The sequence below is a fragment of the Alligator mississippiensis genome, chromosome 5, assembly GCF_030867095.1.
Source record: "Alligator mississippiensis isolate rAllMis1 chromosome 5, rAllMis1, whole genome shotgun sequence".
NCBI classification, from domain to species: domain Eukaryota; kingdom Metazoa; phylum Chordata; order Crocodylia; family Alligatoridae; genus Alligator; species Alligator mississippiensis.
In genome coordinates, this window is record NC_081828.1 from 189,101,395 (window position 1) to 189,125,551 (window position 24,157).

At 45.6% G+C, this 24,157-nt stretch overlaps 1 protein-coding gene across 5 annotated transcripts in view; it reads left to right on the forward strand.

Annotated features, from left to right (window-relative positions):
- APBB1IP (amyloid beta precursor protein binding family B member 1 interacting protein) overlaps positions 1-24,157 on the forward strand; it is a 115,775-nt gene that overhangs the window by 22,046 nt on the left and 69,572 nt on the right. For 4 of the 5 annotated variants that reach the window (XM_059729094.1, XM_059729095.1, XM_059729091.1 and 1 more), the window contains 2 exons: positions 1,363-1,455; positions 21,523-21,594. In XM_059729094.1, coding sequence (XP_059585077.1) covers positions 21,523-21,594 — 72 coding nt within the window. In that variant the 5' untranslated portion in view covers positions 1,363-1,455. Of the gene's footprint in view, positions 1-1,359; positions 1,456-21,522; positions 21,595-24,157 lie in introns of all 5 variants that reach the window. The other variant, XM_059729092.1, reaches the window with a different exon arrangement.

A 24,157-nucleotide genomic window follows, 5' to 3' on the forward strand; every position in this document is an offset into this window, starting at 1 on the left:
GGGGTCTTGCACCTTTTCTTGTCGTTTATGCCTGTGCAGAATTGGTGTAAAATACTATGAAAATATCACAGTGTCTCTACTTGCTCACCTCTTGAGGGTGTATCTTTTGTGTAAGACAGATAATTTTGTAATAAAAACAGGGCTCAGATGGTTAGCTACACAAAATTTGTGGTACTCTGAGACTAAGGCCTGATTAAAACTGGTCCCAGACAGAAAGACCTAAATAAAAGGGGATCTACAGGCATATCCTCTCCTGTAGGTCTGCCCTTCAGGTGCCTGGTGCTTTTATTTTATCCTTTCACTAACTAATGTAGGTGCTTTCATGTGACACAGCTCTCCAGCTACATAGAAACCCTTCCCTTTCAGGAGTCAACATGAGGTTCCAAAGCAGAGCCCTGAACAACAAAAATAGATCCAGGTTTTCCTCAGGCTCAAATAATACCTCAGCAGCATACTTGTCCTTCTGGCCTTCTATACAGGGCTGCTTTGCCACCTAAAGTTGGTAAGCAGACGGACACTGTTGCCTCTATCTAGGCTTCTCTGCCCACATCTGGGACCCCAAAGAGGGGTCATTGTATCTCTGTTCACTATTCTATTGTATTCCTCTCCCAACACTACTCCCTACAGTGCTATCACTAGTCAAGCCACCTTGCTGGCCATTTCCTGTCTTATGATCACCAGCTTTTTTCTGACTCCATTTTCAGGTCACTTCTCTGATATGCAGCTGTAGAGAACTGTTCAGGGGGTCACTGATTCCCATCAGTCTTTCTTGACCGAGGTTATGAGACCACTCAGTAGTCTTACATGATCCTTTACCTCCAAGCACAGGATCCACAGTTCATTCCTCCTGAGTATTACTCTTATTTGTTTGGCATTGGACTAGTAGCTGAACAAATAATCAGTCAGGGCCCTGCTGGACTTGTATAGCCTGTGCTGCTCTGTCTCCACTGCCGTTGTTACCCAAGCCAATTATAGATTCAAGCTAGCAGTGATATGCTTGCACATGCAATCACAGGTCTTGTCTTCAGTGGAGACAAACCTAAGAGACCTTAAACTCCAGGACTGATCAAGGACAATAGTGACCACAGGACCCTTGCAGCGATACAAACAAGCAGTCCAATTATACAACTCACTGTATCCCTTTAACTCCAAGTACAGGATGATCTGAGACTCCTCCCTGACACTCCCCTGTTAACTTGTCTTCAGTTTCAGAGAGAATGGCCTATAGCCACAGTAGCAAAGACAATATTTAGTTAAGCTGAAAGGTTAGGAGGTAAAAAGGTTCTTGTGTATTTGGGGGGTAAGGAGGGAATGCAGGAGAATGGCAGAGGCTAAACTTATTTAATATTAATGTGTCAGCAGAACCCAGGAGAGACAGTCAGGATTGTGCCAGGTGCTGAAGAAGCCCACAGGAAAGTCATCTTTGTCCTGAGTACAGGAAAATCCAATTCCAAGGTACGTGCAAATATTTTTTGAAAATTTGTCCTCAACTAGTTTTGTCATGTATAAGAAGACCCACTCTGCTTAAATAACTAATAGCACACAGCAAAACAACAAAGTGAAAGCAGCATTGTTATTAAAATGTATCAGGGTGACTTCCAGGTATATTCAATTTTCTCCCTTTAGACTGATAAAAAAATTCTCTTAAACTTAACTCCCATGCATTCATTCTCTTCCCACATGAACTACTTGCTCCATGTATGCATTACTTCAATATATATGACTTGAGTGCACATTTTCTACACATTAAAAAGAAAAAGGACCTTTAAATACTGAAATAAAAGGTTTCTGTGCACCAGAAGTAGAATTATGAATGTTTCTGATACCCTTATCAACAAGAGTTTGCACTCATTTCCAGATGCACAGTTCTGGAGTGGATAGTAGTAAACCAGATGTGGGCTTGATTGTTAGTCATACCTTCTGGCTTGCTGTGGTCATGCTAAGTATTGGTGTGACACAAGTTTATAAGACAACTTTAGTAAGAGTTGCCCCTATAATTCATGTAGAGAATTGTGCTGCAAATATGTTCTGGAACAATACACTACAAACACATATTGACCTTATCAGTGCCAAAGGGATGAACCATTGTCAAGTTTTTTATGTAGGATGGCCACTCAGGGAAGCTTTAGTGCTACAAATCTGCAAGATAAAACAATAATGTGAAACAATCTTTAACACGTCATTGTGATTTAAAGTTGAGTAACTGGATGTGTTTTATTCCTAAACTGTTTTGTTCCTAAACTGTCCTGTATAGAGCACATAATACTATTGTACTTCAGTCCTCCTGAAGCTGTTGTTCATGTGTTACCACATAGCCTCCATTTTGTTATGAACAGGGATATGAAGCGCTGCACCCAGCTCCACCCATACTCAGATAAACATACAAGATGACTTTCAGTTGTGGCTAACAAAATGTCTCAGGGCACCAAATGAGCCCATGCCTAGAGATATAAATAATAAACTTTTCAGCATTAATTGTGCATGCTAGCTTTTTTCTTGGAGAGTACATTCAGCTTCTAGGTCAGGGGCAGGAGAGTGGCAGTGGATAGGGTGGGGGGAATTACTTCTGAATTTGGGGGCATTTGGGGAGGAGTTTGTCTTTTTATACTTTCTTATTTTAAAATTTTATTTTTTTGTAAGACATCCCGAGCCTTTTTTGGGAAGGGCAGAATGTAAATCAAATTAAAAAATTGAATATTAGTGAAAAAGAAATTTTGGAAGTCAGTATTTCTGTTGATCTAGTGCAGTGGCTGGAGTCTTTTGCAGACTCTGACTCAATTACTACAGAAAAAGTTTAAGCATAAAGAATAAGGAGGACGGTTGTGATTTCCCTCTCCCTAGACCTAGTTTGAACGTCCAGGTTAAGAACCCATGGTCTTAAAGGTTAGTACAGTAGAAGTTGTACAATAAGGGCAGCATTCAGCAAGGCCTTAACTTTAATGAATTCTTCCTAGGAAAGGAAAGCAGTGACCTGATTACATCCTGCTTGAAGAGGTTTATATTTTAGAGTTAAGATATTTTCTATTGAAATACTGGCATCTTCACTCTAAAACATTAGCTTCCTCAAGTGGGATGTAACTGTGATACAGCTACTCTCATATGAATAAGAGTCACATCATCATGGAGCTTTTGTTCTTGAGATCTTGATTCCATAGAAAACTGACAATAAACCTTGTGCACTTAGACCTGTAAGATAAATCAGATTTTGACCCACAGGGCTTTCTAGACATGTATCTACTAAACCACTGCTAGGATCCTCTGAACTGCCCCACTGGATGCATCTACACATGCCCCTTATAGCGCAGCTGTTACTGCTCCATCATTTAGTACTTGCTTTAGGAAGTACTAATTGACAGCACGGTAACAACCATTACTGCACTGTCCCAGCAGTGCACAGTTGTTTTTAGCAGCTGCATCACTATAGTGATGCACTATAGCGAGGTAGCTTGTCGCTACTGTGATGTAGCATCGGCGTCACGGTTTGTGCCCACTGATGCTACATTGCCATAGCATTCACGTGTAGACACGCCCCCTGGATCAGACCCATTGTCTAGCATCCTGCCTCCAACATGGGCCAGCACCACATGCTTCAGTGAAGGCACAAGAAACCCTGCAATAAGCAAATATATGATAATCCGCCCATCATGAAGATCTGCTCATCCCTGATAATGAGTGTATTAATCCTTGGACCATGAAGTTTTGTAACTCCCTCAAAATTAGTTAGTTAGTTGACAATTATATCTTTTGTTATCCATATGAAAATACAGTTCCTCTAAGGTTCTTGCTAAATTCTTGGCCTCTATAACATCCCATGGCAACAAGCTCCCCTATCTAGATACACATATGAAAATGTTTGCTTTGATCAGCTATAAATTTTCCACCTGTCAGTTTCATTGACTGTCATTTTGATCGTGTTTATTATACAAGGAAAACAGATGTTCCTGATTAATCTTCTCAAGCCCATTCATTATTTGATACATTGCTCTTACTTTCTAAGATAAACAATCCTGGTCTCTTCTACCAGATCAAACCATCAGTTTATTTCTGTGGTTCTCTATCTTGTTTTATTCAAGGCTGTGGCAGCGTACCTTTGGATGCTTGCCACTTTAAGGGCAGGAGCAGGCAACCAACAGGTGCCTGATTAGGGGCCATTTTAAAACTAAGGTCAGCCAGGCACAGTCGGCAGTGTGTTATTTGCAGCTGAGGGAGCAACATCACCTGGCTGAGCTGAGGCTCACAACATCCTGGAGCTCGGGGAATGGCTTGGAGGCTACTGGTCCTGGGCACGACCTAAAACGTCACCCTGCCAAGGAAGGGAGGCCTGGTGGCACTGCCAGTGGCAAAACTGGACTGATGCCCCATGGGAAGATTTGATATTGTGATCTAGTCCAATGCTATGAAAATAAGTGAATAGCCTGCACTTTCCTTTGCTAAAATCCATCCAATTACTTCTTTCATAATACACCTTTGGATTACCCATACCATTTCTCTTCTCTCTTTATTTTATGCACTTTGAATGCCTGTAGATTATTAAAATCCCATTAGCTATTATCTGAAGGGCCCACATTTACTTCTTATGGACCTATTCCTCTGACCCAAGGGCGATGCATAGGGGGTGCGCGTGGTGGTGCACCCACTGGAAAAAGACACCAGTAGCATCTGCGGATGGTCCCTGATCGCCCCTGGCTGAGGGTGTTTGTGGGTGATCGCCAACCTGTGGTCGGTGCTTGCCACCTCGCCCCCGCTGCCGACAATGCCAGCAGCATCTGCAGGAGCTCGCCACCGCTGTGCTCCCACCACCACCGCCATGCTCCCACAGCCACTGGCACAGCTGTGCCCTCCTGCAGCTGCTGGGGTATGCGCCATTCATGCTCTGGCCTTTTCTTACACTTACTCATAAGACAAACACATGTAACCCAAGAAGAGTTGTGTGTACTGGAGGATCAGGTATATTCCTTTGATCTTTCCTTAACCCTGTTTTTAGGATATTATTTTGTTACTAGCCAATTGCCTGTCAGGAATGATGGTGGGAAGGATGGAGCGCCACCGCCACCTCCCAGGAGCAGGGGAGGTGGGGGAGCTTGCCCCTCCACCCCTTGGCCAGCACCCTGTGCCGCTGCCGCCTCCTGTCCAGAACGCTCTTGGAGCACTCTGACTGGTTGTTACAGTCAGCATTGTGATTGGCGGCCGAGACAGCCAATCAGAGTGCAAGTAAAGCATTATGGACAGACAGACTAAGGCTTTTATTATATTAGATATTTGGCTCAGTACCTCCCACAGAGAGACTTACCTCCCAGCACTACAACCCAGAAATTTGTCTTGCCATTTCTGCCACTACATTTTACCATGAACTCCTACTCAATCTGCCATCAGTTCTTGCTCCTATGTATAGTTTTGGCATTTCTGCTTTCCAAATATTATGCCTCCATTCCACTGAGTATATTTCAGATTACTCTTGTTAAGAGTTAATATTCTGCATTTAATTAACATGCTGCTTTTGTAACTATTTTTCCAGATGACTAGATAGGCTTAAATACAACTGGTCTTCAGACTTCCTTGGAGTACTCTGTCAGATCCCTTCACCCTACTTGTCATTTATCCTTCCTCTTTGTTTATAGCCTTCTAAATTAACTTCCATCAACTCGTCTGAGACTAGCAGAAGCGCTAGTTAGTAATTTTGCTTAAGAAGTTAGTGTTTCCTGTTTGGTATTGTTTCCTGGTTTATGCAGAAACATTTTAGGTCATATGACATGGCTGGTAGACCACTTCTTCCTGTTAAGTATTCTTTAAAGAAAAGTAGGTTAGCTTTGCCAAAGCTCAAGAAGCATTGTGCATTACAGTACTGGACCTGTTTAGTGTGGCACCCTACCTGGGTTTTCAAGGCACGTTGCAATGTAGCCATTTCTGATTTCATATTAGTTATTACCTCCTACTCCTCTGGAAGAAGTAAGGTTGAATTTTATTTTACTAGTAACCGCTAATTTATACCCAGTTTGTAAAACTTATCTAGGTGATATATCTCATTTATAGAAGCTAAGCTGCTATTATTTGTGCAGATAAAACATGCAAATCATGAAATTTACTTCCTTAATTCTTGCAGATGCAAACTTCTCAGTTTCATTCTCCCTGTGAGCTTCATAAATTTATTTGATTGCACTTATACAGAACATGTTTTAATCACTCTTAGAATTCACAATATCAGCAAAGATTTCAGGGTGAAAATCCTAATAGATCTATCTGGCAGATGCATGCACCAGTATTCCACATTTACTGCATGACTGCCATTGAAACATAAAACTTTGTGTCAGATTGTGGCCAGCCCTTGGGTGCATGTGGAATTTGAGGTTCAGAAGCATTTTCTGATGAGGAAGTGTAGTTTTGCTTATTACCAGGAAGTTGAGAGAGGTTTCTCAGTTGCTCTGAATACTTGTCGTCCATTTATGTCAACAGAGTTATGATATCTCTTACACTAGTTTAGCATCTGCCCCATGGTTGCTAGATACCAAAAAGAAGAGAGACAGTGATGGTTCCTTTATGTAGGCCAGCATGCCAGCAGTTTATGGAAAGTAACTTTAACTCTTCTCAATGCCTGTGCAGCAAGCATAAAAGCATGCCTGTGAGGAATTCTGGTCGAGAAAGACCCCTCTGAAACCCTGTAGGTGCCCTAGTCGTATACTCTTGAACTTACTGGTACACAGATGTTTCATAATAATAAGAGGGGAAGGGAGTTATTTGAGTGATATCTTTTATTTGACCAACTGCATAGCTGAGATAGAATTAGATGAGCTTTTGAATGCTTTCCTAATAATGATACATTTTGAAGTCCCTGCACTACTTTCTTTGGGGCTTTCTCTCCTTTTCAGTCTGCAACCCTACAGACAAAATTCTGCCCTCTTATTAAGCTTTCTTTCCTCTCCCTTAGACTGCCCTATTTTTGACCTTGCCATTTTTAAAATTAATTAATATTTTTTGCTGGCTCTTTCCTCCCCCCTTCCTCTTTCCTGCTTCTTTTCTGTAGCTCACGCTACAGATGTGTCAAACCTGCAAAATTCAAATCTGTAGATGCATTCTATATGCATCTTACTAATATAAGAGTTGTTTGTAAAGCCGGTTTGACTGTAAAACTTTTTAAAAATATTTTTTAGTCATTTTTCTGACCTACGCATGTCTACATTTGGCAACACAGAAACACTGATAGTGAATGTTGTTTCCTATTTTTAGCCTGCTAATAAAAATATTATCACTAATCATGAAGGCATCTGTAGTGACTGCTATGAATAAAATAGAAAAGCATTTATGGAGATACTGAAAATTGTTTTATTTGGGAAATGCAATAAATGTTTTTATTGCTTGGTGGACAGTATTAGTGTATGCAACCTTTTTAGATGAAAATTCTAGTTGTTTTTTCTTTTCTGGTTAGTACCTGCTAACCTGTGGGAGACATCTTGGAACATTAACCGCCCTGTAGACTAATAGGCAGCAGAACACTCTGTCCTACAGGAGCTCAAATTCAGCAGTGAGTTTAGTACCACTGTCTCTGGACTGCTATAAGTCCATATTTATTCTACAAGGCACATGCTTCATAGGGACTGTTAAACCATGCATGCACCTGACTCTGGCAGTGAGCCAGATTGGGGCTCTGCAGACCTTGATAAAGCTGCTTGCAGCCTCCCTGCCATCTGCTGCAAGCAGCCCAGACTCTGTGGTGGGCGGCAGGGGCCTGCCCAGAGCCCAGCCCAGCTGTGGCAGGCAGCCTGGAGGCTGTAAGCCACTGCCCTGGGATCTGTGGAGCCCCAGCCTAGCTCATCACTGGCAGTACGTGCATGTGCATCTTGGGGTGAATAGTGGGGAAGGGGTCGGGGCTGTGCTTCCACAACAAGGGTCGGGCCTTTTGCGGCTCCCCTGCCATTCACGCCAGTATCTTACAAGTTGAGGTTGTGGGTGTTTCTGGCATTCTGCCCAGATATGTTGCCGACCCCTGGCTTATCGATTTTAAGGTTGCTGCATGTTGCGCTAACTTGTGCTAGAAGCTGATGCATCATCAGGCTCACTGAAGCACAGCATGCTTCAGCAATATCCCCTCTCCCAATTTAACATTCTTCCTCAAAGCCACTCATATCTGGCATAGATACAGCATGTAAATCACAGAGTAGATTTCCCTGAGCCAGAGAAACTCCCTGCTGTCTACTTGATGCAGCTTTGTGGTGAGGAGGCTTGAAAGGGCCTAGGACAGGGGTGGGCAAAATGGCAGATCCAGCCAGCAGCCAAACTCCATTTCCCAGCAGTCCCTGCCCACATGGCTGGAGCTGGTCTCCATGGAGAGCCCAGCCGCACCTATGCTGTAATAGCACAAGGCTGGGATTGCCATGGAGACTGGCCCAAACTGCACTGGCAGGGCATGCAGCAGGGCAGGGCAGGGGGCTGCTGTGGAGCCACTGGGATCTTGCAATGGGGGCAGTTTGGTCTGGGTCCAGGGCAGAGCCGCAACCTGCAGCCTGCACACACTGGGCAGGGGCACTCAGGCAGCAGATCACAGCTCTGCCCCAGCTCCTTGCAACGGTGACAGCCTGGTCCTGAGAGCATTGCACAACTTCATGCCCTAATGCATGATCCTGGAAGTTGGTGCAGCATATTCTGTACTCTGAATATGGTTTGCACATGTAAGTAAGGCAAAGTACAAAGTCAGGCTGGGTGCGCTATCTGGACAATGCCTCAGAGTTAGCAGATGCTGCATGCCTATTTATTCTTTCTGAATTGGGTGGGGACAGGGAATGGACAGAGCCTTAGCTCTACTTTCCTTGTCCTACTCCTGGGCAAAACTGAGGTAAGGTAATAAGTGTTCTAATCTGTTTTTGATAAATGCCACAAGCAAATTACCCCAGAAGCAGGGAGGCATAATGATTAAGAGGTATATCTGAATCATAAACCCTTGCAGGGATGTGGGAATTCTGGTACCATTTCAACACCCTTAGCAAAACTCACAATCCAACCCCAGAAAAGAGCAACTGTTGGGCTAGGGACAAAATATACACATAAACTGGTTTAAATGGTGATCAGAAACTGGTTTATACCTGTAACGGAGCATAAGTTCAGTGAACATAGACCAGTGTCAAAATGGCCGAGACTGGTTTAACATAAACCCGGTTGAACGTAGTTTCAGACTTAACAGATTTGGGTCAAACTGGTTTATGGAACTTCTGTCCCAAACCCCTTCCTGGTAAAAGTTAAATCAGAGTCCCCTTAGCATCCCAGCATGCTTCTCAGCCCTGGGCTGGGCTGTCTGCTCCAGAGAGCAGAACTGGCCATGGCCCTTTCTGCCCTAGCTGGATCTCTGGCTAGCTGAGAAGGAGGTTGAGACTGCAGGGTCAGCAGCATCTACACTCTGCTAAAGCAGGGATTCCGCCTCTCCTCCCTGCCCCCCACAGCACAGACCCCAGCTGTTATCTGGTCATGGTCACACCACCCCCATGTTAGCTAATGCTGAGAGGTATGTGTGTGTGTGTGTGTGTGTGTGTGTGTGTGTGTGTGTGTGTGTGTCTCCAATTTCACTGGGACCGGCAGACAGAATAGTGTCTGCTTAAGGCTTTTTGGAGCTAATCAACAGGCCAGCTGGTAATGTCCCTCTGTTCTTCCTTAAAAATACTGTTTATGAAGAGCCTGAAATAATGAGAGGCTTTGTTTTCTTCATGGGCTGATAAGCTTTGTGTTCTGATAAACTCCCTGCTGACTGGGAGTAAAAGGAAGGCCCAGGGAGGAATAGGACCCCTGCTAAATGGGCAGAAACAATTGGTGACGGACAGGGGGGACAAGGCTGAACTCCTCAATGAGTTCTTTGCCTCAGTGTTCCTAAGCAAGGGGCACGACAAGTCTCTCACTGGGGTTGTAGAGAGGCAGCAGCAAGGCACCAGACTTCCATGCGTAGACCCTGAGATGGTGCAAAGTCACTTGGAAGAACTGGATGCCTTTAAGTCGGCAGGCCCGGATGAGCTCTGGCCAACATCATTGCAGATCCACTGGCGGGTATATTCGAATGCTCGTGGCGCACGGGCCAAGTCCCAGAGGACTGGAAAAGGGCCAGTGTGGCCCCCATTTTCAAGAAGGGGAGGAAGGAGGACCTGGGCAACTCTAGGCCAGTCAGTCTCACCTCCATCCTTGGCAAAGTCTTTGAAAAAATTATCAAGCCTCACATTTGCGAGAGCCCGGCAGCACAAATTATGCTGAGGGGAAACCAGCACGGGTTCTTGGCAGGCAGATCATGCCTGACCAATCTAGTCTCTTTTTATGACCAGGTTACGAAACACCTGGACACAGGAGGAGGGGTGGATGTCGTATACTTAGACTTCAGGAAGGCCTTCGATACGGTATCCCACCCCATACTGGTGAACAAGTTAAGAGGCTGTGACTTGGATGACTACACAGTCCGGTGGGTGGCGAATTGGCTAGAGGGTTGCACCCAGAGAGTCGTGGTGGATGGGTCGGTTTCGACCTGGAAGGGTGTGGGCAGTGGGGTCCTGCAAGGCTCGGTCCTTGGACCGATACTCTTTAATGTCTTCATCAGCGACTTGGACGAGGGAGTGAAATGTACTCTGTCCAAGTTTGCAGATGACACAAAGCTATGGGGAGAAGTGGACACGCCGGAGGGCAGGGAACAGCTGCAAGCAGACCTGGACAGGTTAGACAAGTGGGCAGAAAACAACAGAATGCAGTTCAACAAGGAGAAATGCAAAGTGCTGCACCTAGGGAGGAAAAATGTCCAGCACACCTACAGCCTAGGGAATGACCTGCTGGGTGGCACAGAGGTGGAAAGGGATCTTGGAGTCCTAGTGGACTCCAAGATGAACATGAGTCGGCAGTGTGACGAAGCCATCAGAAAAGCCAATGGCACTTTATCGTGCATCAGCAGATGCATGACGAATAGGTCCAAGGAGGTGATACTTCCCCTCTATCGGGCGCTGGTCAGACCGCAGTTGGAGTACTGCGTGCAATTCTGAGCGCCGCAATTCAAGAGAGATGCGGATAACCTGGAGAGGGTCCAGAGAAGGGCCACTCGTATGGTTAAGGGCCTGCAGGCCAAGCCCTACGAGGAGAGACTAGACAAACTCGACCTTTTCAGCCTCCGCAAGAGAAGGTTGAGAGGCGACCTTGTGGCTGCCTATAAGTTCATCACGGGGGCACAGAAGGGAATTGGTGAGGTTTTATTCACTAAGGCGCCCTATGGGGCGTTACAAGAAATAATGGCTACAAGCTAGCAGAGAGCAGATTTAGAGTGGACATTAGGAAGAACTTCTTCACAGTTCGAGTGGCCAAGGTCTGGAACGGGCTCCCAAGGGAGGTGGTGCTCTCCCCTACCCTGGGGGCCTTCAAGAGGAGGTTAGATAAGCATCTAGCTGGGGTCATCTAGACCCAGCACTCTTTCCTGCCTATGCAGGGGGTTGGACTCGATGATCTATTGAGGTCCCTTCCGACCCTAACATCTATGAATCTATGACTGCTGGCTTGCTGAGGGTGTGAGAAATTACCCTGGTTTGTGATGCATGGAACCTGTGAGTGCCTGTCAGTTTGCTGCAGACAGGATGAAGAAGCAGGGAGAGGGAGATTGAAAAGCTCAGTATCATCAACAGATGTATGCAGTCCACACAAACAGTCCTGTCCCATCCACCCCTACCTACAACCCTTTGCCTTAGAGTGCTAGCCGGTGGCTGGGGTCTGGCAACACTCCTGCCCCTTGAGCAACAGGGGTGTAGGGGAGAGTCTGGCAAGGGGTGCTTTCCCCCTCTCCCTCCAGGCACACCCTGGCTGGGGACTGTGCAGGCCAGGCTGGAGGTTTAAACCCCTCCCTAATTATAGCATCCTGTCGGGGCCTGGCCACACCCCTCTCAGCTCAACACTCTGGAAGGGAAGGGAAGGCTGCTTTAGCACTCCCTGGCATCTAACCTGAGCCACTCCAGGCATGTGCCTGCATTTCCTGAATCAAAAGTAAATGTGTATCCATTTGCAAATCGGTTCACTCTCTGCAGGTTAGACTAACCTGCAAAGATTAAATCAGTTCAGACTCGGGCTTTTTTTATGTCTGTCCCTAGTCAGAAGAACAGAATTGCATGCATCTACCCTTAGGGCATGAAGCTGTGTTTTCCCCATCCATATTAACTTGGCTGCTTTAATTTACCTCAGGCAGAAGTTAGTATTATGCTATAACATAGGAATAGTGCATCCTGCTTTTATGCTTGATAGCCTGTTCTTCTAACTCCGGGATTCTGAATTTTCCTTTTGTCACCATTCTTTCACATCATTTAGAAAAAATATAAAAAATATCACCGTTGTCTCACATGGTTTGCGTGAGCACTGGATTTGAGTAGTTGTCTGAAACAGCTATGTAAGCTCCAAAGAGTTATTTTAAAACTGTCTTTGTTTTTGTGGTGGAGGTTTGCCCCCCAAACCTGGAACTGATGGGAAGAGCCAAGTTCTCAGTAAATGCTGTAGGTCTAGCTCACCTGGGCTTCTTTAAAAATCCTCCCCTTGCCTCCCAAAATTTAAATTGATTTGAATGCTCAGGAAATAGAGGGTAACCTCTTTTTTTATATATGCTCATTGTAAAATGTTCATGGTGTTAAGGGATAGCTGCTGGCAGCTAAGTGAGTTATCTAATCCCGGCCCATTTTGTATTGCTTTTATACTAAATTATGACTTGAATGACATAAGCAAGTAGCACATTTACTTTATGGATTTCCACAAATAACAACTGCATTGGTACTTGTCAGATAGTGTTTAACCATCAATGAACAGATGGACTGCATCAGCAATTGTAATTTCTGAAGTTAATATAATCCAGAACCTGTTAGTATGAAATCAGATCTAAACAGTCCCTCCAGGCAGCTAAATGAGGGTTGGTGTATGGATCTGTGTGTGTTCCTATTTATGTTAAATAGGAACAGATGAATTTACAACTATATTTTTAAGAGTTCTGTAAAGCTGGCAAGCAAACTGTCAGTTTTCCTTGGTCTTATTTATTAATGACATGAAGAATGTCCTGAAGCAGAATCTGGTATCATTCTACGTGAACCAACGTTCCAGAGCTCAAGACAACGCCAGGAGTGGTCTTGAAAGGATTCAGTCAATTGGAATTGTTGAATATGGAGATTAAAAAGCCAGTCGATATTTTGATTTTAAATCTATTCAGTGAAAGAGACTTGGGCAAAATGACATGAAAAAATATGTCCACTAACAGAGCAGAATCTTACTCTCTGAAACTAAGGGTAAAGTCTTGTCCCTGGCTTTGCTGGTGTGAGAAGTATCTTCTTGTTCTCCCTCACACAAGCAGCAGAGAATATCAAAAGGGTACTCCACATGCCAGAGGGGTATGAACTTTCTGCAATGAGACAGAGCCACCTTTCTAGTCAGTCTGTTATCCACTGTCAGCATTATACATTATCCATATTCCATAGTACAATAGCAGCAGGTTCCACCTAACAATGTACCACTCCCCAGATTTCCATTAGCTATTTTGGCCTGAAACTGCAGAATTGCCCTGGTGCTGAATACAGGACCTTCTCTGTAGTTTTAGATAAGGCAGGAATTTGTATAAGAATTTAACGCTAGAGTATATAAAGGTACCAGTAGGATCTGAAGAATACGTTGTGTGATGTGAATGATAAAGCTTGAAGGATTTTACTGTGAAGATTAAGGGCTACAGTGAGGAAAGATGATTGAAAGCATCCTTATAGGATACCAAAGTGGACATGTAGGGACAGACATTCAAAAAGCTAGAGCCTGAATTGATTCAATCTTTTCAGGTTAGTTTAAAGATTGAACCGATTTTTCAAGTGAATAGACATTCACTTTTTTGATTGCGGAAATGCAGGCACATGTCTGCAGTGGCTTAGGCTAGAAGCCAGAGGGCACTAGAGCAGCCTCAAGGCTGGAGAGAAGCTGACCAGGGGTGCATGGCCAGGCCCCGGCAGGCTGCTAAGTATGATTGTGGAGGGGTTTAAACCCTGACCCTGGCCTGTAGGGACCCCAGCCAGGGTGTGCCTGGAGGTGGAGGGGGGAAGCAGCCTTTGCCAGGCTTGTCCCCGAGGCCAGACACCAGCCAGGGCAGCGCCTCAGGCAAAGGTGGGTGGGGAGAGGGGATAAACTCCCCTGTCTCTGGGCAGGCAAGGGACCCTAGCTGCAATTTGCCCAGCTTTCCACCCTGCTTCTCCTAGGGCAGCGGGGGGCCTGGCCAGAGCCTGCTGGAATGGCCCAGGACTATGGCTGGAGCTGCAGCTGGGGCTGTGGAGCTGAGCCAAGCCAGCCTGCAGAGGCTGCTTATTGTGCTGGGTGAATGGAGCAGGTGGGAGACAGTTGGAGCTGTAGCCAGAGCTACACGCACTGGGCTGAAGCTCCCCCAGCTGCTGCCCAGAGCGGCACAGCAGGGGCAGGAGTAGGAAGGGGAACCTGGCAGGGCTGTTCTCCCCTCACCTCCAGCTGCAGCTCCTGATCCTGCTGCACTGTGCAGCGCCGCTCGGGGCAGGTGGAAGCTTCAGCTCAGCAGCTTCAGCCCAGTACTTCGAGCTCTGGCTCCAGCTCTGGCTGCCCTCCACCTGCTCTGCCCGCTCAGTGCAATGAGCAGACCCCGTAGGTGGAGTGGATGGAAGGCATCCAGGAGCTGGAATTGGAATCCCATGGGCTGGGCAGAAGCCACAGAGCTAAAGCTTCCCACCTGCCCACCCAGAGCAGCATGGCAGGGGCAGGGGTGGCAGCAGCAGTGACCATGGTAGCAGCAGCTGGAGGCAAGCGGAGCAGAACAGCTACCCGGCCCTGACCAGTCCACAGCTTGTGATGCAGCTGCAGCTGCTGGGTGCTGCACAGGACAGGGGGCACGGTGACAGCTGTGGTAGGAGGCTGCTGGGCTGGAGCCTGCCAGCACCTTCAAGCTGGCGTGGGCAGCCCACTGCCCAGCCAGCCCCCACCCATGCTGCCGGATTGGGCTGTCATGGTGTAGCAGAAAGCCCCCTTTGTACACTTCCCTTCTGGAAATTGATATAACAGAAACCCCTTCTTGCCTGCCACCCCACTCTGCTATTTTGTGCATTTCTTTTCCTTCTCAGTACTGGCAGAGACCTAGCACACTCATTGAATGGGTGTGGCAAGGCTCAGAGCAAGCCAGAAAGCCGAAGTGGCTTTCTGTAGGTGAAACCTAGAAACTATATCTACATATCAATTAAGCTCAATGTCACTAAAGGAAACAAAAGTACTAAAATATCCACTGCAAAGACTGTAAATATATCCTGTGCTAACCTAACTCACTTACTTACTGTCCCCAGTAGCCTTTGATCCTCGCTATCTCACATTGCATTTTTATATATTTCTCACAGTGCATTTTTATATTTCATCCGTCTCATCTTTACCATGGCATTTTGTATTTTATATGTTATGCTTTTAAACCCTTAAGGAATGTACTCCCTGTAGAATGAAGTTACACCTTGGACTATTGTTAAAAACTGCATTGAAATTGTACAGGAAACCCTTGCTATTCATGGGTTCGGCATTCACAGTTTCAAATATTTACAAATGCCGAACCCGCTTCTTAAATATGCTTAAACGAGCTCCTCAGGAGCTCTGTGCTTGCTGCTGCCGGGCTCCCGTCGCCACTGCCACCGTTGTGCTCCCACCATCACCAGAGCAGCCATTCCCCCCCAGCTGCTGCGGGCTCTGAGTTCATGAACGCAGATGGCGTTCCTGTAGTTTAGTGTCATCCATGAACTTTGCCAGTCCGCATCTGATGCCCTAATCCAGGTCATTAATGAAGATATTGAAGAGTACTGGCCCGAGCACTGAGCCCTAGGGGGCACTCCGTTGGTAACTTTACACCACATTGACTTGTTCCCATCAACTAGTACCCTTTGGGTCTGAGCCTGGAGCCAGTTCTCCAGCCATTGGACCGTGAGATGGTCGAGGCCATCCCTTTCCAACAGTCTGCAACCTCTCTCACTGAAGTGCAGAGTGTGGTCAAAGAAGCCAAACCCCTCGCAATGGCACCATTGCCAGTGTCTTCTGTTCACCTCACCGATGCACCTATCCCTCCAGGGGCTGTGATCTGTGACAGGGAGGATCAAGGAAAAAACTACCTGAGCCCCCAGACTCCTGAGCCCAGCCCCCAGAGCCCTGTAATCATGCATGACCAGGCCGGGATTGCTCCGAGCCGTGTCATTTGTGCCCACATGGATGAGTAGCATGGGATGGTGGTCTGAGGGCCAGATGAGTTTGGGGATCCTCTCAGTCGCATCGTGGACATGAGCCCCAGGGAGGCAGCAAACCTCATGGGCTACGGGGTTGGGGTAATAGATCAGACCCTCTGCCCCCCTCAGGAGGGAATTGCCCACCATGATTACTCTACGTCATCTTCTGGGCACGGTTGCTAGTGCCCCTCCTTCCTCACATGCTGGGGCCGGAAGTTTGGCCGACTCAGCTGATGTAAGGGTTTTGAAGCAGTTTTACTGTTCCAGGGGAATGGTCTCCCTAGTGCAGTAGAGACTACCTTCATCCAGGCAACCCCTGGCTGGACTTCATGGAGGCTCTTTTTTTCCACCAAGACGTCATCAGCTGTAGGGTGGAGCGCCTGGAAGCAGGTGTCCAGTTCCTACTCTGCATCTCTAATGGCAGGGTGGGGGCAGGGACCGCAGGCTCCGTTTGGGTAGAGGCCGGAACCATGGGCTCTGTCTGGGCAGAGACCCTGGTGGGACCAGAGCAGGGGGTGCTGGGGGTCCAGGTGCAGGGCGAAGCTTCGAGGTGTGACGTGTCCCTCCCACCATGGTCCTCATTGTAGTCCGGGCTACTACTGTGCAGATCCTTGCTTTCAGGTTCCCTGCCTAGGGCCTCAGGCCCCTCTTGCCTGCCCTCCTGTGCGAACTCCTGCGCTAACTGGTATGCCGGGCCAAGAGTGCGCCTGTTTGCTTGTTCTGTTTGTGAGGCTCCAGTCGCATGGCTCCCTGCGGGGTTGGGCAAAGTAAGAGCCAAGGGGGGCATAACCCTCCTCGGCTCCTCTCAGCTGCCCCACATCTGAGCTACTCCCCTCCCACCACGGGCCCCACCTACCTCCCGGCTGCACTGGGGGTCAGGGTTGGGGTTGCCAGAGTCCTCTTGGGGATCCTGGGGGTCCTGGGGCTCATGGGGGCGTAACAGGCTTCTGCCCATGCGTCTTGCACCAGAGCCAGGGATAAACTGCAACTTGTGCCATTGGTGGGTCCTTTTAAACTGAAGAAGAACATCTTCACGCTACTGAAATATAAAGTCGCTGTCCTGCTTGGCCCTTAACAAGGCCATTTTGAATTTGAGACATGGTTGTATTAGTTTAAATAATTATCCAAAGTTAAGTATAAATGTAGCCTTCCCTCATGAGATTTGATGATGGAACATACTTTTTGTCCTCATAAGACTGACTTCAAAAAATGCAAGACAAATGTAGACACTAATAAATGAGATGGTCTAGTGATTCTTTCAGTGCATCAGTGTAGCATTCACAATTGATAAGTGTTCAGTGAAAGTTGTGCCTGAACCAGGCACTGGTATACTTCATAATCATAATACACAAATCAGTAGGAACGTGCAGACCCTTTTTTTTTTTCTTTCCTGCATTTGCTCAAGGTCCAAATATTCTGACATTACATTGCCCTTTATTTAACCAATATGCTAAGGTAGCAATCAGCAGTGACTACTAGCCAGCTCCATTTCACAATGGAAATACTTAGATTTCTTTACATATTGATTTTCCATATGACAGTATTGTTTTTTCCCCATTAATCAAATGGATCTGTAGTTTCAGAGTCATAAGAGGCCAAAAAAGAGGCATGACATTTATTAAAGCCTATAAAAAGCTAGGTCAGGTATTGGAGAATCCAACAACCAATTCTTTTGCACTATTTTTTTTAGCAACTCCAAGCAAAATTGGTTCTTGCTATATTTAGACAATCTCATCTTCTAATCCTTTTATCCACTATAAAAGCAGCAATTTCCTCTTTTGACAAGGTCTCCTGGTAATTACCTAAGAGAAGATAGTGTACTTTTCACTTTTTCTATTGTGGATAAAGAAAAAAGCAGAATTTTGGCTTGTCATCAGGAGTTAGAAGATAAAGCTTGTCCTCAAAGGTTAAGTTTGTCCTTGAACATAAAACTTGTCCTTAAAGGTAGATCTAATTCCCATTGAAAAAAATCAAAAGGATTATGGAATTAATAGTATTCCTATAGTTGACATTTTACCTTCTGAGAGCCCCTCTAATTAAAATGCACTGTGTGCGCCTACCACTTTAAGGGCCTGGAGCTGGCAGCCACCAGGTGCCTGATGAGGGCAGCCATTTTGGAGTCAGGTGCTGTCTATATAAACAGGGCAGTTTGGCTGCTGGAGGCTAGGCAACAATGTCACCTGGCTGGAGGGCTGCTAAGATCATCTGGGGGTAAGGGAGGAGCTGTAGGGGATGGTCAGGAGGCTCCTGGTCCTGGGCATGACCTAAAACTGCACCCTGCCAGGAGTGGGTGGCCTGGTGGGGCTCCCAGTGGCACGGGAGCCCCCAGGAAATGCCAGGCCAGTTACCACCCCTGTGAAAGGCGGGTCGGGGTGCCTTAACCCCTAGCCTCCACCATCGTGTAGGTAACCTCTGTGTTTGTGTGAAGGGTCCAGAGGGCAGACCCCTGGAGAGAGTAAGGGGCTAGAGACTCGACCTGAACAAGAGAGTACCCTCAACTGGCCCATGCTGGGGCCAGGACCAGGATGGTCAAAAGGGCCGGAGGCCCACCGCGAGGGACGCCCAAGAGCCGGGGGCCTGGGGTCCCGACTGGCCTGGAGGTGGGCCAGGGCTGGCAGCCAGAGGTCCTGGGGGGACCACACCCGAGAGGTGAAAATAGTTTCGGGGGGCTAGGTAGCCTGAACGAAGGCAGAGAGGCCACCTGAGTGGAGGGATCATGGAGGGGTCCTGTTAGGAGGATTCTGGGGCCCAGTGTGGGGGCTGGTGATTATGTGAACATCAAGATGCCATCTGTGAGGCTTGGGCTGTGGTATAGGGGAGGAAAGGAGCTGCAGAGAGCTCCCCCTGGCATCGGGGCAGCAAAATGGGTAGTCTCCTGCTTAATTGACATCAATTAACTAATTAACATCAAGGCATGGTGGGTGAGAAGGCAGGTGGTTGACTCAAGAACAGGTGGGCGGGCCACAGAGATTGGCCCCGAGCAGGCCCCCTGTTACAGTGCCTCATCTATCAGCATCCCCACACTTCAAAATGGCAGTGGGGGTACTTCAACTAAAGCTCATTGAATGTGTTTTAGTTAAAGCACCCCCACCATTTTGAAGCCCAGGGACACTGATGCATGAGATGCTGGAAGCGTGTTAATTGCCAGACTCCAACAGACTCAATTAATGGAGTCAGCTCCGACATGCTATAATTACAGCAAGTTGGAGCAGCCTCCCTGCATGTGTACAGGCACCCATAGTTATTTGCTTTCAGCTTGGATTGTCAGAGAAACCCATAGAGGTTTAGGGATTTAATGGGGGGGTGTTTTGATAGCTATTTTGGGTTTTGTTTTTTGGGAGGAGGATGCAACTAACTCCCTTAGGCTCGTTTGAAAATCCCAGGTTCAACTAATTTTAGTACAGTTTAGTAATTTATGGTAATTCACAGGGAAAGGCAGTGACTATGTAGTTAATGGCATTTATTATTTACTTGTGGAATGGTAATATGACCACTAGTGCCTTAGTAGTTACGACTGCTAGTTTTTTGCAAGGCCATTTGTAGCATCTGATGAAGCAGACTGAATGAGTTAGTCTTTAAGGGTGCCTATACGTGAGTGTAGAGGCTCTCCGATGCACTGTAATTACTTAGGCACACACCTAAGTTGATTAGTCGAGTCTGCGGGAGCATGGTAATTACCGTGCTTCAGCAGCCTCATGCATCTCGTGTATCAGTGTTCCCATGCTTCAAAATGGTGGCGGGATCACTTGAACTAAAGCTTGGCAGGGGCTTTAGTTCACGTGCCCCTGCCTCCGTTTTGAAGCACTGGGATGCTGATACATAAAATGCTGCAGTGCTTTAATTAGAGCAGCTCTTGGAGCCATTCTAATTAAAGTGCCACCCCCTTTCCACCCCTCCCCCACACTCTTGGAGCATGTATAAAAGTGCCCTAAGGGCTCATACAGGTGTCTGAATCAGCTTAAAAGTTTGGCCCAGTCCTGCAAAACACTAAAACACAAAAGTAGTCCTCATGAAGTCAGTGGAACGGTTCACATGACTAAAGTTGAAGCCTTGTTTAATTGCTTTGAAAGATCAGTACCAGAGTTCTTAGCTTTTTGCAGAACCTAGCACCTGGTGAGAATGTGTTGACCACTAAATTGTACTGTTTTCTTGGTCAGACACCTTTTGTCCAACTCCTGCCACTTAGAGGTCAGTAGGCATTTTTACCTGTCTTTGACAGTCTACAACACATACTCAGGGTAACAGTGTAAGACCAAAAGCAATGCAGATAAAGCAGCTTTTGGTATAATATAGGGAGAATATCAAGCCAAATAAAATTATATCAAAGCATATTTAGCTGTTGGATTAAATAACCGCCCAGATAAAACCAGGAACGTAGAGTGGTTTAAGCCTAAGAAATATTTACACTGGATAGTTGTAGTTTAACACTTTTGTAGTTTTCCTTCCCTCTGTCACCAGTCGGGTCTCACTGAGATTTAAGATGCAAATATCTTTTATTAGCTGATGACTTCTAATCAAATATTGATTATACAGTGATCACTGAAATTACTAAATCTACTGAATTCCAGCAGTGTGTGTAGGAATACGCAAGATCCAGGTCCTAATTTGCTACATGCAATTTCCAAATCATGTGTAGCCTTATTTCCCAAGCTGTCTTAAATCCGAAACTGTTTCTTTTGAAATTAGTGGGGAAAAAAACATTGTAAGACATAATGTCGCTTTATGTCTGCCTTTACAGAATTGGTTAGCTAATTTTGAGATGGGCTAGTTCTTCTTTTTGTGTCCTCTCATAAGCTAGGTGTTTTTCCAGAATTGTGTACAAGCAGCGGCTCTTTCCATTACTCCAGTGAGGTCCTCCTTTGTACAGGTCTCACCAAGGAGTCGGCAAATTAGCAGGTGCTGCATAGTCTGCACTTCACCACACTTGCATATATTAATGTCATTACTGTAGCTCCATTTGATCATGTTTGTTTTTGATCTTCCAGTTTGCATGTGCGGGTGATTCAGGCATTGCCATGTTGGCCAGTCTATATCGGCCCCTCTGGGAAGGTCTTCCTGGGGTTCCAGGCCTATTTCAGAGTATCTGATTGTGCAGAATCTTTCTTTCCATAACCTCAGTGGTGCTCTATCAGCAGTTGTATCCAATGTCACAACACTGGTCACAAAAAAACTCTTTCACACTTTAAGCCACTCAGTTACTTCTCTGTTGGCACAGAGTGGATGCCTGTGGTCTTCCATATGCCATCATTTTTCTTTTTGGCTCACTACTAAATGGGCTAGTGATAACATTCTTGTTTCTTTTCAGATGGAGCAAACTTCCGATGAAATAGATGAAATGTTCAGCAATTTACTTGGGGAAATGGACATGCTGACCCAGGTAAATAATTATTTTGTTTTCACCTGGGTTAGAGGGATGGCTACAAGGGACGGAAGTGAAGAGAACTTCTCTCTGCAACTACTCATTGTTCCATTATACTGAATAAATGGAGATAAGTTACTTTCAAAAAACTAAAATTGTTCCTATTTGACATCCAAACCTTGTTGCCTGCAAAACAAAGGTGACATTATTCTAGGCTGGGAGTATGAAACAGCTCTGACATCATATGAAATAGGCACTTTTCAAAAAAGTGAATCCAGAGTCCTGTTAGACTCAGCCCCGTCCAAGCATTCTGCTATGGAAACAGACAGAGATTGAATCTTAATAGCCATGCATGAACACTTTGCATGCATGTGCAAGTGAACTGTAGCATGCTGTGTTGACCGTAAACTCTGAAAAATGAAAACAAAAATGTATCTTCTTCACTAAATTGTTGCACATTTGTATCTAGCATAGTAATTCAACATCATTATTACACATGCCAAAACTTAACACCAGTGATATTTAGAATTATATGTATATAAAATATAACAGGAAACATATTTTAAAGGAGACTATTACAGCACAAGCCTCTTTATAAACCTAAGACCTGAAGAAATTTCCTACAAAACTGATAAGGTTGAGGGAGAATTTAGACCCCAAGACATTTTTTCATTACATTTGTTTTAATTTAACATATCTTACATTGTCATCTTGGGTTTTGTATGAAACACCCTCCTTAAAGCATCTAATTATAAAGTCTTTCCTGTTTCTTGGACTCTACTTCTTGCCAAATTCAAGAGCAATAATTAGGAATTCCTCTTGAAACATCTTGAAAGCAGCAAATAAAAGTTGATTTAATCTGATGATCATTGCTATCAAAACCATAACACTTTGTCCCTTGTCCGACTTTCTAACTTTTTAACAGTTCTGAATATGATTGAAAAGAGGAGACTAAATGACATTTTATTAAGTTTATTTCTGAGACAGAACTACTTTGTCTTGTATTTTTTACATCTCCTACTTCACATCTCTAATTTTTCATACTTTGTCTAAAGCTGTACTTGTTTCCTGTGGTTCTCTATATTCTTGAAGCAGTCAATAATATATTTCCCCCCCTTTTAGTTAATTTCTTTGCGTCTTATTCTAACTTACTCCAGACCCTCTCACCATCTCTGGCAATGTAAAGGGATACCTGCTTCCAGGCACCCCACCCTACAGCTGATGATGTTCCCCCAGATCCTGATGAGCACCCCTAATAAAATTATAGGTGGCCATCAGATCACCCCTGAGCCTGCACTTCTCTAGGCTGAAGAGTCCCATGGCTCTCAGCCTTTCATCATAAGGCCTGTTTTCCTGACCTCTGATCATGCATGTGGCTCTCCTCTGCACTCTCTCAAGCTTTTCCACATCCTTTTTGAATTGTGGAGCCCAAAACTGGACTCAGTACTCCAGCTGCAGCCTCACCAAGGCCAAGTACAACGGGATAATGACATCCCGGGATTTGCTTGAGAAGCATCTATGGATGCAAGCCAGCATTTTGTTCTCTTTACTAGCTGCAGCATCACATTGAAGGGTCATGTTCATCTTGTGGTCAATCGTGACCCCCAAGTCCCTTTCATCTGTAGTGCTAACCAACGTAGCACTGCCAAGCCTATAAGCATGCTGCAGGTTTTTCCTCCCATGGTGGAGAACCTTGCATTTTTCAGTGTTGAACACCATCAGGTTCTCATCCGCCCATTTCATGAGCCTGTCAAGATTTGCCTGAATCACCCTCCTGTCCTCGGGTGTGGATACTTTACCCCAGAGTTTGGTGTCGTTCGTAAACTTGGCCAGTCAGCTTCTGACACCAATGTCCACATCATTGATGAAGATATTAAACAGTATATGCCCTAGGACAGAGCCTTGATGGACCCCACTGGTGACCGCACACCAAGACGATTGGCTTCCATCAACCACCACCCTCTGGGTCCTACCGCGGAGCCAATTCCCCAGCCAGCAGATCATGGTGAGGTCAACGCTGCAGTTAGCCAGTTTTGCCAAGAGGTGATCATGGGATACCAGATCGAAGGCTTTTTTAAAGTCAAAATATACAACATCAATCTCTTCCCCCTTGTCCAGGTGATAAGTAACCTGGTCATAAAAGGAAATGAGTTTCAGAGTTCACTGCTTCAGTTTTTTAGCTTTGCACAAGTTCATAAGAAATGAATACTTCCTGCTTGGGAAATCATATAAAATGAACTGGCAAAGAAAATTGAACTCATTTTCATGGAAAATTCACTAGTTTCTGCTAACCCTTGTGAATTTAGGCACTTCTGGCAAAGTGTTGCCAGAGCCAGCCTCTTCCTTGGTGGGAATTAGAGGGAGGAATTATCTTTTTATGACTTAATTTTGCACATTTCTCTTAGCCTACTAATGCACCATCATAGAGAATAAATCACATGCTAGAACGCCCCCTTTAAAGAATCACACACATATGTATAAAACATCATAGAATAAATGAGACCTATGGCAGACTACACATGGTTCTCTTTCTTGAGAAAGGACTGCTTGTTAGAATGATTCGGTGTATGTAAGTAAACAT